This window comes from Lissotriton helveticus, chromosome 8 (genome assembly GCF_964261635.1).
Source record: "Lissotriton helveticus chromosome 8, aLisHel1.1, whole genome shotgun sequence".
NCBI lineage: Eukaryota > Metazoa > Chordata > Amphibia > Caudata > Salamandridae > Lissotriton > Lissotriton helveticus.
The window spans coordinates 616,968,317-616,985,090 of NC_136069.1; the positions used below are offsets into that span (position 1 = coordinate 616,968,317).

The 16,774-nt window shown below is 42.5% G+C and overlaps 1 protein-coding gene across 1 annotated transcript in view; it reads left to right on the forward strand.

Moving 5' to 3' along the window:
- Window positions 1–16,774, forward strand: part of CLN5 (CLN5 lysosomal BMP synthase) — a 126,655-nt gene that overhangs the window by 69,881 nt on the left and 40,000 nt on the right. Inside the window, exon 3 of the mRNA XM_078657456.1 lies at window positions 556–781. Coding sequence (XP_078513582.1) covers window positions 556–781 — 226 coding nt within the window. The remainder of the gene's footprint in view (window positions 1–555; window positions 782–16,774) is intronic.

Sequence of the window (16,774 nt, forward strand, 5' to 3'; positions counted from 1 at the left end):
GCACTGTCCGAATTCAACCACTGCGGTTGAATTTGGAGAGTGCGGTTACTTTACGCCACTTAGAGCCTGCAAGTGTACTCGCTTGTAGGTACCGTAATTTCTGCAGAGACGTTTTTGAAGGGTAACTTACCCACTAAATGTGTGGACTAGCAGAATGGGAAGCACAAGATTATTATACGAAAGAGGTGTTTAATTAGGATTCTCGGAGTGAGACTTTCAGTGACACTTGATACGTACCGAAATATAGTAGTAATTAAGTTGCATTTCAATTCGGTTCCCCTTTTTTCAGTTCTCAATCATATGAGATAGCGTTATCTAGATTGGTAGGTATCACATGGTGCACTTGCATGTAAAAGAAAACAATATTAGTTTATTTTATTGAGTTTTGTTGTTTATTTGACTGTTTTTTAAAGTGGTAGCTTGTGAAATGTGCCAGTAATGTTTTTGCTCATTTGCTATTTCCTTAGACCTTATTGCTACCATGATACCTTTTCGTCAAAGTGAACCCAACAAGAATGTTTCTGAATGTCACATTTGCCATTTTGTATTACACAGAAAATTATGCATGACGCCATTGGATTTCGAAGCATCTTAACAGGCAAAAACTACACAGCAGAATGGTATGAGCTGTTCCAACTGGGCAACTGCACATTCCCCCACCTCAGACCTGGAATAGAAGAACCATACTGGTGCAACCAAGGGGCTGCCTGCCTCTATGAGGGCATAGATGACGAACACTGGAAGCAAAATGGAACGTTAGCTATGGTGACCACAATAACAGGTAGAGATCTGGATTATTGTCAACTTCCAGCACTCACTATTGACTTGTACAATCAATGTTCTTCAGGTTTTTTTATTCAGGCCTGACCAACTGTTGAAGTCTCCATCTAGTTATATATCTTTTTTTCAGATCTATATGTGGTGGAAACTATTCATTATATTTAATCAGGAGGGTTTCCATAGCTGCGTCATAAAATCACTTGTACATATCTTCAGTTTTCTACACTTAGAAGACAGTCATGTTTTTATAATAGATGAATGTGAATAAATGAGCAAACTGTGAGCGTTCAGCTAATCATCATGTATATCCGTTCTGTATCAATTCTCGTATATTAGTACCTGTTGCTGAAGCTGGTTCGTGCCACTGATCGATTGAGGAAACAGTTTTAAAAATGTCAAACTTTAGACAAGAAACCAAGTTTTGAAGGACTGCTGAAAAACATATTGACTCCTCTCATTATACTAAGCAAAAACACACATACATATAAGGGGCAAGACCTACTAACACTGATTACACCTTTAAAAGCTATATGGTGTACTCAGCCTGCATGTTATTAGATAACTCCTCAGATAGAAAGTGACCACTACTACGTGACTTAAGAAGGAGAGATGTCCAATGGGACCTGTATCTCATTATCCAGGGGATCGCAGAGCGATATTTAATCTAAATTGTATGTGTTTCAAATCTTTAGCAGTAATTTCCTCAAGCTCCTCGCTAAAAAGCAAGCCTTTAATTTTATTCTTGCAAACATGCCTCTTCAGATAGGAGATGATTTTTATTATGACAGTGGCAGGGATTGAGGATAATTGGTGAATATTTGAAGTGAAATAGGAGTGATGATATTAGTGTCCAGGATTGTTGAAATATGTATGTGCTGAGACTACCTGGCAATCGCCCAAACCTTCTTGTCTTAACTGCTAGAAGAAAAAATTCCTGGAAACCTTTTGGCAATGAGGCAGTGCTCCAGGCTTATTGACGGCATAAGATATTGTTTCTGGTGAGAAGTGTGACTGTTCCATGATGGTCCAAGAGCTTAATATGTCCAGTGACATACCATGAGATCAGTGAAAGATGGTTAGTCCTGGAGCGATCCCCAGGATCATGTTCACGTTTGAGTTGATGCTAGAAGTACTGCTGACTCCACTCTCTTAAGAAGGAGCAGCCGAGTTCCAGTCCTTGGGCCCAATGCTGAAGCTAATAAGTTTCTTTTACATTGTCTCTTATTTTATTTATCTATATATACATGAAGCTGATGAGTTAATGTTAAGTGCAAGTCAAAACATCCTTAACCCCCCCCCTTCAAAACTGATCAATGTTCTATATTGTCCAGTTGCTCTTGTAGCTTTAAATTCCGTAGTAGCACTCTTCGGTATTTCTCGTTTTTCTCCCATATAACCACAATGCCCCAGTCATAAAATGTTGACTGTCCTTTAAGGACTAATTCAGCGGTAGCTGTGGAGCACCGGCTGACAATAGTCTTCTCTCTCCCTGACTGTGATTCTGACAGTACAAATTGGACACTTATTATGTCCTCTGATGAAAGAAAGATAGCTTGGGTATATGTGGGAGTCAATGAAGAATGTTTGGTCTGTTGAGGATATCAACTTGCCAACGTGAATTATATTTAAAAATAAAAATAAACCGGTTTTTGATGTCATGTCCTTGATTGGCTGATTTCTCTTGTGGAACTGCCCCGGGAGCAAGATCGTGCTGTGAGACATCGGGCATAATATAATTTGTTGTTTGTAAATGCGACTGTGTTGACTGACAGCCCTCCGGTGGGCTTGACTAATGCCACCTTTACCTAGGCTATTCCTTGATGTAATGCTAAAGGAGTCGGCCTACATGTCCTTGATCTTAAGTCCGAATTTCAGGCATTTGTCAGGATATGCTCCGCAGGATCCAGTTGCCGCAAGTAAGAGTCCACCTCCCAATGTCACCAATCCTCTGAATATAAAACAGAGTCTTAGAGCCATTAGGCAAGTGAAAGGAAAGGGAAGGGTCAGCAGGGAAGGAAGCCTGAAACAACAAAAGGCAAAGAATATAAATAGTGCAGATATATATATATGGCTACTCTCATATGATCTCGCTAAAACTCCAATATACCTATTCATTATTATGATTACAACATCCACTTGGTAACTTCCCAAGATCTTTCTCTGGCCGCATAGATAACCTGAAAAAACAGTGGTAACCTATGTAAATACATCAACACCCACACTGTATGCAAATATATATTAAGGGTTAACATTCCATGCATACCATCTCACAAGCAGGCCGAGTCAGAACTAAGGGTTCCTGAAATCTCTAGCTGGATTAAAAATGAAAGAACCTTTGTTCTTTAAGCCATGGAAAGTACATAGGAAATGAAGAGAAATTATGCTGTTTGGCCAAAGGAAAATCATCTATTAGATTCAGAATCTCCAGAATTCACAAACTCGGTTTTGTGTGCGAATAAACCTCCACGCTCCGCTCTGTACAAAGTCTTAGAAAGTTTGCAGTACACAAAATAATAGGGCTAAGCTGGTTTCATGTCACCCAAAATAAAAGGATCCCAAGAAACGGCAACACGTGGTTCCAGCACCTCTGCGCTCCGCTGAACGAGTAATTTTTCCGTGGATAGATTAGAAAGAATACGGTAACACGTGGCAAGATTACCACTGTGCTCCACTTCTTTCTAGAAGAACCAACATCAAGAAAATAATGGATCACGGCAGAGCGTAGTGATTACACCACCGCGCTCCGCTTCCGTGTATATAACTCCAAGGAAACAGTAAATGAAAATAGAATACGGCAGCGTGTGGTTCATTCACCACTGCGCTCCGCTTCTGTGCCGAGGAATCTTTGCCCAAAGATAGCGGACAACAACGACAGCGCGTGGCGGGAACCACCTGTCCGCTATCGCCTTTCCTAGAATCCTACCGTCACCAAATTGCTCCCGGTGAGAACCTCAGTGCTGGAATCATGATGGAAACGAAGGACTCCATGAAGACGGGCGGCGCTTCTCATCCAAAGTGCCAAGAACAGGAAACAGACTGAATTACGCGCATCAGCGAGCGCGCTTCCTCTCCTGAAATACGTCTCCCACGCTAGGATCATGGGAATTGTAGTCTTTTCGAAACATGAGGTAGGCGCTGCTCTGTGGAATCTGACAGTAGGCCCTCCCTTCTAGCGCCTCCCAGGACCTGGTTTTGCAGGGAACCTCCGATGAAAAGAGAGCACAGCAGCAGGGGCATGCACATTCCGACAAGGCTCCCATGAGTCATCCTCAGCCAAATACCCTTTCCACAAGACCAGGTACCACAAGACACCCCTCCTTCTTTTGGAATCCTTGATACACCTCACCTCGTACTCTAATCCCCCTTCACACAAAAAAGGCGGAGGGGCCCGACGTCTGATTGAAAAGGCAGGCTTCAACAAGTTACAGTGGAACACCGGGTGGATTCAAAGCGTACCAGGCAACTTCAATTTATACGCCACTGGATTAACTCTTTTAAGGATCACATATGGACCAATGAATCTGGGGTGAAAAACACTTCGCAGCTTGAAACAGATGTTTTTGGTGGAGAGCCAAACCCTGTCCCCCACCTGATACTCCGGTCCGTCTTTCCTGTGACGATCTTCCCACCTTTTGTATTCCTTTTTGGACTTGATCAGATGTTCTCTGACTTTCCTCTGTACGGAATGCAGTCTTCTCATCTGCCCCATGACCGTAGGCTGATTAACCACTTCCTCTGGAATACTGACAGGAAGGATCCTTGCATCAAACCCATACGTGGCGCAAAAGGGCGACACCCCCAAAGAACTGTGCCAGGCATTGTTGTATGCTACTTCGGCCAACCACAGCAGGGATACCCACGACTCATGAGCTTCTTTGGCATAGCAACAAAGGTATTTGTTCAGGGTCTGATTTAACCTTTCAGTTTGCCCATCCGTCTGTGGGTGAAAACTTGTCGAAAGCGTAGATCGGATATGTAGGGCTTGACACCAGATTTTCCAAAACCTGGCAATGAACTGTGGCCCTCTGTCAGAGACGATCATTTCTGGCACTCCATGTAAACGGATAACATCTTTCAACAATAGTTGTGCTGTGTGCCCCGCGGTGGGAAGGTTGATACATGGAATAAAATGACCCAACTTAGTGAGACTGTCTATAACGACCAATATCACCGTTTTTCCTTGATCTGGGGGCAACCCTGTAACGAAGTCTAGGCTAATGCTCCGCCATGGTCTTTTAGGAGTGGGCATGGTCATAAGCTTTCCTTTCTTCCTACTGGTTACATTTTTTGCTCGGGCACAATCCTCACATTGTCCAGTCCACGTGGAGACATCTTGTTTCATAGTGTCCCACCAAAAGCGTCTTTGTATTAGCAGGAGAGTCTTTTGTACTCCTGGATGACCAGCCATCGGAGAATCATGACACCAAGTAAAGGCTTTCTTCTGTAAGCCGAATGTGGGCAAGTACAGTTTGTTGTTCACAAAGGGCAGACCCTATCTCACAGAGTGTCCACGTTCTTTGGTAACCCAAGACACCCATCCTGTCTTGTCTTTTACTTGACGGATGGTATCCAGAAAAGGCTCTGCATGCACCACACAAACGACTTTTGAAGGATTTATGATAGCTTCCAAAGCTGGTTTGTTGCTGGACCTTTCTGAGACATCCTGTCTGGACAAAGAGTCAGCTTTCTGGTTTTCAACCCCCGGCCTAAACGTTATCACAAAATCATATTCGGCAAGAAAAAGCATCCACCTCATTTGCCGCTGAGTGAGATTTCGAGCCGTCTTCATATATTGAAGATTTCTGTGGTCTGAATATACTGTGACCAGAAGAACAGCCCCCCACAAGTACTGTCTCCACTCCTGGAAAGCCTTCTTTATGGCTAGCAGCTCATTCTCCGCAATAGTGTAGTTCTTTTCTGCTACACTCAATTTCTTTGACAGGTAAGCCACAGGATGAAGTTGGCCAGTGGATTGGTCTCTCTGAGACAAAATAGCTCCAATAGCTTCATCTGAAGCGTCCGCCTCAACCCCAAAAGGAAGCTCTGGTTTAGGATGGGCAAGCACTGGGCCAGAAGTAAAGGCACATTTGAAAAAGTCAAAAGCCTCTGCAGCCGCACTACTTGACCAATGAAACTGAACTCCCTTCCTGAGCAAACAAGACAATGGAACAGCCACCTGGGAAAAACTGAGAATGAATCTTCGATAGTAATTCGCAAATCTCAGGAAGCATTGCACGTCTCTTACAATGATTGGAGTGGGCCAAGATTGTACAGCCTGCACCTTCCTCTCTGACATATGTAAACCTTCAGGGCAAAGCATGACTCCCAAGAATTCCAACTCAGACACTCCAAATTCACATTTTCTCAGTTTGCAAAAAAGCCTGTGATCCCTTAATTTTTGTAACACCTTGGTGACATCCTCTGTGTGTACCTCCGAATAGATAAGAATGGGGTTCCACAACTGCCCTGCAACGCTCCTTCTTCCCTGCTTCCTGCCAACCAGCCCGCGGGACCGCACCAGCAACAACAGCGCCAGGGGACTCCAACTCCCAGAGTCCCCCGGAGGCGCCAGAGTTTGTCGCCATCTGTGTGCGCCAGGAGGTGCTTAAATTTACATCAGAGCTCCCGCAGCGTGGGTTCCACAACTGCCCTGCAACGCTCCTTCTTCCTTGCTGCCTGCCAACCAGCCCACTGGACCGCACCAGCAACAACAGCGCCAGGGGACTCCAACTCCCGGAGGCGCCAGAGTTTGCCGCCATCTGTGTGCGCCAGGAGGCGCTTAAGTTTACATCAGGGCTCCCGCAGCGCGGGTTCCACAACTGCCCTGCAACGCTCCTTCCCTGCTGCCTGCCAACCAGCCCGCGGGACCGCACCAGCAACAACAGCTCCAGGGGACTCCAACTCCCAGAGTCCCCCGGAGGCGCCAGAGTTTGCCGCCATCTGTGTGCGCCAGGAGGCGCTTAAATTTACATCAGGGCTCCCGCAGCGCGGGACGCGCACGGGCGTGCCGGGCAAAGCCCGGTGAAGGCTGGGCTGGGCCCTATCCTTTGGCTCTTCTATTTTCTGGACTCTATATACAAGGACGGTAAGATTGAAGAGTCTCATACCTACTTATAAGAAGAGCCATACTGACCTTACGAACACTAATATTGGGGACATTTTAATTAATTCTTGTTTTGAAGCATCTGGACTGACTCTTTGCTTTGTTAAATTCTCTTATAGTGAATAACTATCTTGTTTGATAGATAACTTATAGCTTTTTACGCCATAGATATATATGTGTTTTTATTGGCATAATATGATCTACTCTAGATAACCTATCCCGAAACTATTCATTGTGTGGTATTTTTGCATGTTCATCTACTTCACCTAATAGAGCTGAGGTTTCATTTCCTAATTATTCAGACGAAATGGGGAAAAGGAAAGCACCCGATACGATTATGGGAAAAAAAGATTGCTAAAAAGCAAAAGCAGATTAGTTCAGCAGCTGAAAACTGTACTCTTGATGCCATTGATGAGCTGATTGAGGAGGTAAAAAGTATGTTGTCATCAGGGAAAGAGATTAATGCGAAGGGTAAAAATAAGATCTCCTCCTATTATAACAGGAAAGAAAAAGCTGATACTGTTTATCCAAAAAGCCCTATTGTCATTGTTCACCAAACCCATATTAACCTCTTCGATGCTAATGACAAGGTCAGCTCGTCATGCAGTACACTGAACGTGTGCTTATGACGAGCTGACCTTGTCATGAATAATGGGAAATTAGCATCTTCAGCGTAGGAGAAAAATCTCCATAGCATTGAAGGTGTTAAGACCCCCTCACAACTAATAAGTATGTCTCCCCCTACCTTAACACGGGCCACGGGTACAACTCCCTCGCCTGCATTAAGTAATCATGTTACCTTAGGAAAGGAAATTAATAGTGAAGTAGTTGACATAGACTGTTCAAATAGATTCCTCCCTTTAGCGCCTCTAGCGATTGTTGAAGAAGGAAATCAGGGTGTCGATCTTGTAAGTGAAGTTATGGTAGAGGAAGCTATGCAAAACAAATTAAACATCACCTATAGGTTGGTGCAGGACCTATATGTAAAACTCAACACTGTTCAAGAGGAGGTTTCTGCAATTAAAAGAATGATTGAAGTACTAATTAAACATCCTTTACCTGACCCCGGGAAAGGAGTTATTGAACCAGCTGTTACAAGCAACAGGGGAAAGAAGGTTGACTCTCCAAATGAAAGAAAGTTGGCATCCAAAATTTTAGATAGTCGTAATGAAAATCAGAATGCTATTCAGGCAGCCATCCATAAGCTTTGCCTCTTGCAAAGGCCGCAAACCAGTCCTCGGAAAGTCTCGGGGACATATAAAAAAGCTATATTAACAGAACATGCTGAGTATCCTAATAATGCTGATTCAATGAACCTGTATTATCAGGGAGATCAATGTAATACAGGAAATAGAATGAATAGGTATGCAAATAGAAATTGGGAGACCAAACTACCAAGTGGGGTGGGATCTTGGGCACCGGGGTGGGAAAGGTGTTCGGGCATTGGGGATGCAGATCATAGACTCCCTCAATCCTCGCAAAATAAACCTACGCATGAGCATAGATTACATTCTGTTTACCTAACCAATGTACCAAGACTATCCCGGAACTCCAGAGAAGATAGGGAATCCCTTGTAAATAAAGTAACCCATTGGTTTAGGAAGGTAAGGCATTGTCGTTCCATAATAAGATCTGATATAAAGAGTGTGGAAAGGATTGCCCAGGTTGCAGGGAACCTTGATGATACAATGGTTTCTTTTTGGTCCAAGGATATTGCTGAGGACCTAATCATAATGAATTTGAGATTACACTCTTTTTGCCAATCTAGTATTGGTATCAGGCAAAGTAGATCTGATGGCCCTAGTCATTGGAACAAACCCAGCAATCAAAAAGGTTATAGTGATCTTGAAGCTATTGATTGACTACCAAACCTTGTGGTTACCAATTCTGAACCGAATATTTTAACTCATCCGTTGATCCCTAAGGTTGAACTATCTATTGGTCCCTCTCAATCTGATGGTTATATGTCTGAAGGTAACTGGCTAAACGACAATGTTGTTTCAGGGGGAACTACGTCCTTTAATTCTTATATGCATCTTGAAGCTTCTACCTTGGGCGATAACTCTGATACCTCACCTCCACACCTTAGGATGTTATCTTGGAACATAGGAAACTGCAAGAACCGGATTGGCAGACTTACATCAGTCTCTTTGATATCTGCCTCTTTCAAGAATCATGGGCGGTGGTTCCTTTATTTAAATGTGGCTATAGGACATTTAGTGGTGGCCTTACAATCTGGATACAAAATCACATCAATGCCTCTATAGCCACTATTCCTACTGCCTCGTGTGACATTCTGGGTCTCAGATTTGAATTTCCTAACAAACGTAGGTTTTACTTGTTTAACATATACATAAGACCTAGAGACCCTTCGAAGGAATCAACTATTATCACCCAATTAGAGGATGCCATTGATACCATTCCCTTGGAAGATGTTATTGTGGTGGGAGGTGATTTCAATTGCTGTTACGAGCCATTGCAAGAAATAAATGCAGTCACCGAAGAACAAGATCTAGCAATGGGTGTTCCAACATTGGCAACAGAAAAAATGATGGCACCTTCTGTTTCATCACTACACATCTTCAACTTTATCATTGAGAAGGGTTTTAGCTCATGTAATGGAAGAAGCCAGCTAGATTATAACTGTTCAAATACTTTTTCAAGAGGGTCCTCATCTTCTCGTATAGATTATATCATGATTAGTATTTCTTACTGGTCACTTGTGCAAAGTTTTACTGTAGATACGACCAGAAGAGAAAGTGATCATTTCCCCCTGTGTTTAGAATTGAAGGGAAAAGTATTCCCTTTTCATGTTTCCTCCAATCTAGACATGGATCCAAATGTGTTAGAACCAGTGGTTTCTAATAACAGGAAGGCATTAAAATGGCCTTCTATTTTAGGGAAGATCGAACCTTTAACACATGTTTATAACATCTTTGCTGACTCTACATCACATTTCCTAGAAAATCATTCTGGCCAACTAACTATTACACAAGTACATTATACATTAATGGAGAACATAAAACCACACTTGACCAAAGCAGTCCTTGGTAATAGGAAAAAAACCACAGTCAGTTCTGACCGGTCCAACCCTTGGTTTGATTCCAACTCTGCACTTGCTAAACAGAATCTGGTTAAGGCTTTGAGAGTGGGAAACTCAGTTTTAATCAGGCGATGTAGGGACTCATATCGTAAAACCTTGACAGTGGCACGCAGGAAATGGGAAGATGGTAGCTGGGAGGACCTGATAGCAACTATCAAGAATGGTGATCAGTTTTTATTTTGGAAGATCATTGCAAATGGTTCGAAAGCAAACGTACTGGCCCAGGATTATCATTTTGATCCCAAATCCTGGTATAATCATTTTGCCCACCTTTATGCTGCCCCAGGACGTTTAAACCTAGATCCTACAACTGATATCAGCTCACTCCTGCTAGATAATACTTTTTCTCCCATCCAGTTTAGCTTGGCAGATACAATAAAGGCAATTTCTGCCATTAAACCCTCTAAAGCACCTGGACCTGATAAAATTCCGGGTGATTTATTCAAACACGCAGTGAATGTCTGGGGTCCCTACATCAATCTTCTTTCAAATGGAATAGCTAGTGGCCAGCCCATCCCTGATTCATGGAGCGGAGCGGAGATCGTTCCGATCTATAAAAATGGTTCGAGGGATGAGCCAGCAAATTATAGACCAATTAGTCTTCTAGATATTCTGCAAAAAGTTTACGCCAAACAGATTCTGGATAAATTAAGTGAATGGATCATAGATAATAATGTGCTCTCTCCTTGCCAAGCTGGTGTTAGAAAGAAAATAAGTACCATAGACCAGGTCTTCAGGCTTTCAATCCTATCGTGGAAATATACCAGGTTGTGGCATGGTCACTTATATGTGGCCTTTATAGATTTGAAAGTCACATTTGATTCCATCCCTAGAGACCATCTCTGGGCTAACTTATTACGACAAGGTGTTCCGAGTAATATTGTAACGCAGCTGTTTAGGCTCCACGATAACACATACGCAAAAGTGCGCTGGGAGAATTCAGGAGAATTGATAGAAGAGATATCTGTTCAAAGGGGGGTGCGCCAGGGCTGTGTCCTGGCGCCAACCCTATTTTTACTCTATGTCAATGACATGGTTGAAGTTTTAAAAAAATCTAACCATGATTCCCCAAAATTAGAAGGAGATCATATCTGTGCGCTGACTTTTGCCGACGATACCATCTTGTTATCACAAACTCCCAGGGGCCTTCAGAATCTTTTAAATATGTTGGACGAATATTGTAAGCACAAGGGTCTTGAAATTAACCCAGCAAAAAACAAATATATGACTATTAGACCCTATAATTCCTTTTCAAATAAATTGCGGTTAAACAACGTAATTTTGGAGCGCGTGCCGAATTTCGTATATCGTGGGGTTACTGTAGACTCTAAGTTATCATGGAACCCCCAGATTTCGAAATCTAACCTGATCCTTACCCAAAACGCGTCTCCTATTATTAAAAAACTTTTTTCTACAACGTCAAAAGCGATTACGCCGGCACTGCAACTATATAAATCTAGAACACAGACAGCAGCTCTGTATGGTTGAGTTATGGGGGAGGGGGAGGGGGGGGGGGGTCCTATCTGCATTATCTATAGGGGAAAATAAAATCATGAGAAGATTTACTTCTCTTCCGCAAAATACACCAGTGATTCCCTTATGTGGGACCTTGGTATTAAACGTATTGAACACAGGGCCATTTGGATGACCCTCTCACATTGGATTAGAATATGGACAACCAAGGAACTGCTTGTCTACAGGCAAGCTTTGCAAGAACTGATTAGATTGGACGCTTTTGTCTCGTTCCCCTGGCTGATCCACATTCGTAGTTGGTTGACGAACCTGGGCCTGAGCAGATATTGGAAATTCCCTGAATTGCTCACTCTTGATTCCAAAATGGAATGTAAATCCCTTTTTGGGAATTTTATTGAGCAGAGTGTTGTAGCAAGCTCTAGTCACGGATCACTTACAACTCAATTTTTGAGTTTCAAAACTAATTCCTCCTTTGAATCGTTCTTAGATGAGGTGGAGCCCCTTTTAGCTAAAATGTTGTACTTAAAATTTAGATTTGGGATATTGCATATTAAAACATTTACATCCAGATGGGGGAAACAGAATGATGAGGTAGTGGATTGTATTTGCACGGATTGTGTTATGGGAAGAGATGAGGACATTGCTCATGTTTTGTTTGTTTGCACACTGTATGAAATTCCCAGAAAAAAATGGATTAAACCTCTATGCAGGAATGTTGGTATTAGGAAATATACTGAGATGCTACGTATTGTTAAATATGAGACCTCCAGACTGATAGTATTTGGAATGAGTAGATTTTTAATGGCTGCTAATTTTATAAGAACAAAACGAGGTTTAAGGTTTTGATAACCGTTATACTTAATAATTCAAGATGGTTTTCTTCCTTTCTTTTCTCTTTTGAGTTTGAATGTGAAGTTAGCAAGCTACTCTTAATCATGTTTGATTGCAAAACATTTTTATAAAGTTTGATTCTTTTTATTATATACTTGCACTTTATATATCTAAGTCTTTGTAGATGATTTTTTTTTTTAAATTATTTATAGACATGGAAATTAATATGGGAACCTTGAATAATGGGGATAATTATTGCTTCTAAAAGTGCCTGCTGGTTTGGTTTTTTACTTTGTTAATATTATCTTATCCCCTCCAAATCTAAGAGACTGTATTCATAGATATTCCCTAACCAGATAATGGTTGCACTAAAATTGTGTATTTTATGCTGCTAATATTGCAGAGTTTAGAAATTGTTTGTAAAGAGAATAATTGCTTGTTTATATGTAAATGTGTTTTTTATTACTTTGATGATTCCGTGAGTCGAATAAAGGTGCTTAAATGAAATGATAAGAATGTCATCGATGTGTACAACAACAAACAGGTCAACTAACTCCTTCAAGACATCGTTCAGGAAATACTGGAAAGCCGCTGGGGCGTTACAGAGGCCGAACGGCATCACAGTATATTCGTATAACCCGTAACGTGTCTTGAAGGCCGTCTTCTATTCATCCCCCTCACGAACTCGGACCAGATGGTACGCCCTCTCAGGTCCAACCTGGTGTATATCTTGGCATCTCTCACCTGATTCAATAGTACTGTTATGAGGGGCAAAGGGTATCTGTTGCGTACTGTGTGTTTGTTTAGCATACAGTAGTCCACACATGCCCTCAAATCTCCATTAGTTTTGGCAATAAAGAACAAAGGAGGAGCAGCAGGGGATAGAGATGGCCTAATGAAGCCAATCTCCAGATAATGATCCAAGTATTCTTTCAGATATTTTGTCTCTGGTACTGATAGCGCATACACACAACAGGAAGGAATGGTAGCTCCATCCACCAAATCAATTCAGCAATCATATTCCCTGTGGGGCGGTAACTGTTCTGTCTTGACTTCGCTAAAGACTTCTCTGCATTTATGGTATTCAATGGGTAGTACTAACTCCTTTTCAACAGCTGTGGCTACAGAAAATGGAATCAACAATGCGGTCGCCTGTGTGTGTTTTATGGGAACCAAATGACCCTGACATTCCTCAGACAAAAACTGGACAGTCTTAGTCTTCCAATTTATTGAAGGGTTATGATAACTCAACCATGGCATTCCTAATATGATCTCATATTGTGGGGCTTCTATAATGTTCAGGGACAATTGCTCCCTATGTCTACCATCCCTATCCGGGACTGTCAACACCACAATCTCCTTTTGTTCGGTAACCAGACCAGATTTCAAAGGTTTCCCATCAACTGCCAACACTTCCTCCGGGGTTTCTCTAGCCACCCGTTTCAATGATAGATTTGTCACTAACCCACTATCTATGAAATTGCCTGTGGCCCCAGAATCTATCATAACCATGACCTGGTGGAAATGAAGATTGCTCCCAAGACTCATAGGAAGCACTATATGAGACTCTGAGTCTTGTAATGTCATAACCGTTAAGGAAGGAATCGTCCAGGTTCGAACCTCCCCTGACTCTCTTCGGGGCTCCTCTGTCTGGACTGCAACAGGAATCCGGGTGGACACTGCCACCTTTGTACTCCGGGACCAAACCCCTTTGGTCTTTGGTTTGGTGGGACATTCCCTTACATAGTGTCCTTTTTTGCAGCAATACATACACAAAACCTGTACTCTCCGGCTCTCTCTTCCATCCTTGGATAAAAGGGCTCTGACCGCTCCTATTTCCATGGGCTCATGACCTGACTCAGAAACAACTGTATTTCTACGAGGTGTTGTGTCTGACGGATAGAAACCTCTGTCCCACTTTCTTCTCTCTCCACCTCTTTCTAAGAGTCGGCCATCTAATCTCAAGGTGAGATTAATCATATCAGCACATGTGGTGGGTTGTGGATCTATCTGTGCTATAATGTCTTTTAACCCTTCTCTTAGCCTTGGTAAAACAAAGACATTCTTTTTTCTTCTGGCCAGGCTGTCTCAGCCACCAACCTATTGAAGGTAGTCAAGTATGTCACTAAATCGCTTCTACCTTGTCTGAGGTCTAATAACTCTCTGTCTGCGCTGAAAGTAGTTGCTCTTTGATCAAACACCCTTTCAAACTCAGTCCGGAATGCTGACCAGTCCGAAAGGACTGCGTCATTGTTTCTTACTAAAGGGAATGCCCAATTCGCTGCGTCCCCTATCTAATAGGATATGGCAAATGCGACACGAGAATGGGTGTTGGGAAAGGAAGCGGGTTCACATGAGAAATGTAGCATAATTTGCGTTAAAAAAACCTGCGTTTTTGACGGGTCCCCTGAATATCTTCCAGGACTAGCCAGAGGGATAGGAGGCGGAACAGTAACCTGTATCGGAGGGTTTTGATGGGAAGCATCAAATGGGTTTCTAGCTAATTTGTCAACCTTCTCCCTTAAAGCTGAAGTCTCCACTCTGGATGATGCTAGTTCCTGCTGCACTAACACTAAGGCCTGGAGGACATCCTCCATGGAAGCCATTACCCCAGACAACTGGATCAGACAGAGCAGAATTCGTGGGCGCGTAATTCTGTAAGGATATGCTCCGCAGGATCCAGTTGCCGCAAGTAAGGGTCCACCTCCGAATGTCACCAATCCTCTGAATATAAAACACAGAGTCTTCGAGCCATTAGGCGAGGGAAAGGAAAGGGAAGGGTCAGCAGGGAAGGGAGCCTGAAACAACAAAAGGCAAAGAATATAAATAGTGCAGATATATATAGGACTACTCTCATATGATCTCGCTAAAACTCCAATATACCTATTCAAGTAGTGATTACAACATCCACTTGGTAACTTCCCAAGATCTTTCTCTGGCTGCATAGATAACCTGAAAAAACTGTGGAAATCTATGTAAATACATCAACACACACACTGTATGCAAATATATATTAAGGGTTAACATTCCACGCATACCATCTCATAAGCAGGCCGAGTCAGAACTAAGGGTTCCTGAAATCTCCAGTTGGATTCAAAATGAAAAAACCTCTCTTCTTTAAGCCATGGAAACTACATAGGAAATGAAGAGAAACCATCCTGTTTGGCCAAAGGAAAATCATCCATTAGATTCAGAATCTCCATAATTCACAAACACGGTTTTGTGTGAGAATAAACCTCCACGCTCCGCTCTGTACAAAGTTTGCAGTACACAAAATAATGGGGCTAAGCTGGGTTCATGTCACCCAAAATAAAAGGCTCCCAAGAAACGGTAACGCGTGGTTCCAGCACCACTGCGCTCCGCTGAACGAGTAAGTGTTCCGTGGATAGATTAGAAAGAATACGGTAACACGTGGCAAGATTACCACTGTGCTCCGCTTCTTTCTAGAAGAACCAATATCAAGAAAATAATGGAACACGGCAGCGTGTAGTGATTACACCACCTCGCTCCGCTTCCGTGTATATAACTCCAAGGAAACAGTAAATGAAAATAGAACACGGCAGTGTGTGGTTCATTCACCACTGCGTTCCGCTTCTGTGCCGAGGAATCTTTGCCCAAAGATAACGGACAGCAATGGCCGCGCGTGGCGGGAACCACCGTGCGCCGCTGTCGCCTTTCCTAGAATCCTACCGTCACCAAATTGCTCCCGGTGAGAACCTCAGTGCTGGAATTATGACGGAAACGAAGGACTCGATGAAGACGGGCGGCGCTTCTCATCCAAAGTGCCAAGAACAGGAAACAGACTGAATTACGCGCGTCTGCGAGCGCGCTTCCTCTCCTGAAATACGTCCCCCACGCTAGGATCATGGGAATTGTAGTCTTTTCTAAAGGTGAGGTAGGCGCTGCTCCGTAGAATCTGACAGCATTGCAATAGTGCGTATTGGATAAAGGCTAATGTTATGTATACGCAATTTTAATGTTTTGGGAGATTATCATTTTGCTCCGTAGAAGTTGCTGTCCTGCTTTGAAATATTGGGAATAATAATTGTTGTTGAGTGAGACTATCATTTTTGCTACTTAATTTGTATGATTTAGATGTGTTGTCTGCTTCCTGTAACAAGTCATGCGACCTGCTTTGATGCGTAAAATGTAGGGGCCCGATTCACCTAAGTAATGTGAGACAAAATCCTAATTTTACGACTTACGGCATTTAGGAGTAGTAAAGTTAGGATTTTTTCTCAGTCAAACTAAAGTTTTACTTAAGTTAAACTTAAGACCAAAACTTAAGTTTAACTTGCCTAGAGACAAAACCCTAACTTTACTACTCCTAAATGCCCTTTGTGAATACCAAAACACATGCCCGTCTTTTTATTGCATCTACTCTTTATTGAGACAATTGGGGTATTTTTCTTTTATGATACATTGGCGGATAATAAAAATAATCACTTCAAAACCAATATCTAATTTGATTCATCCCAGGAAGA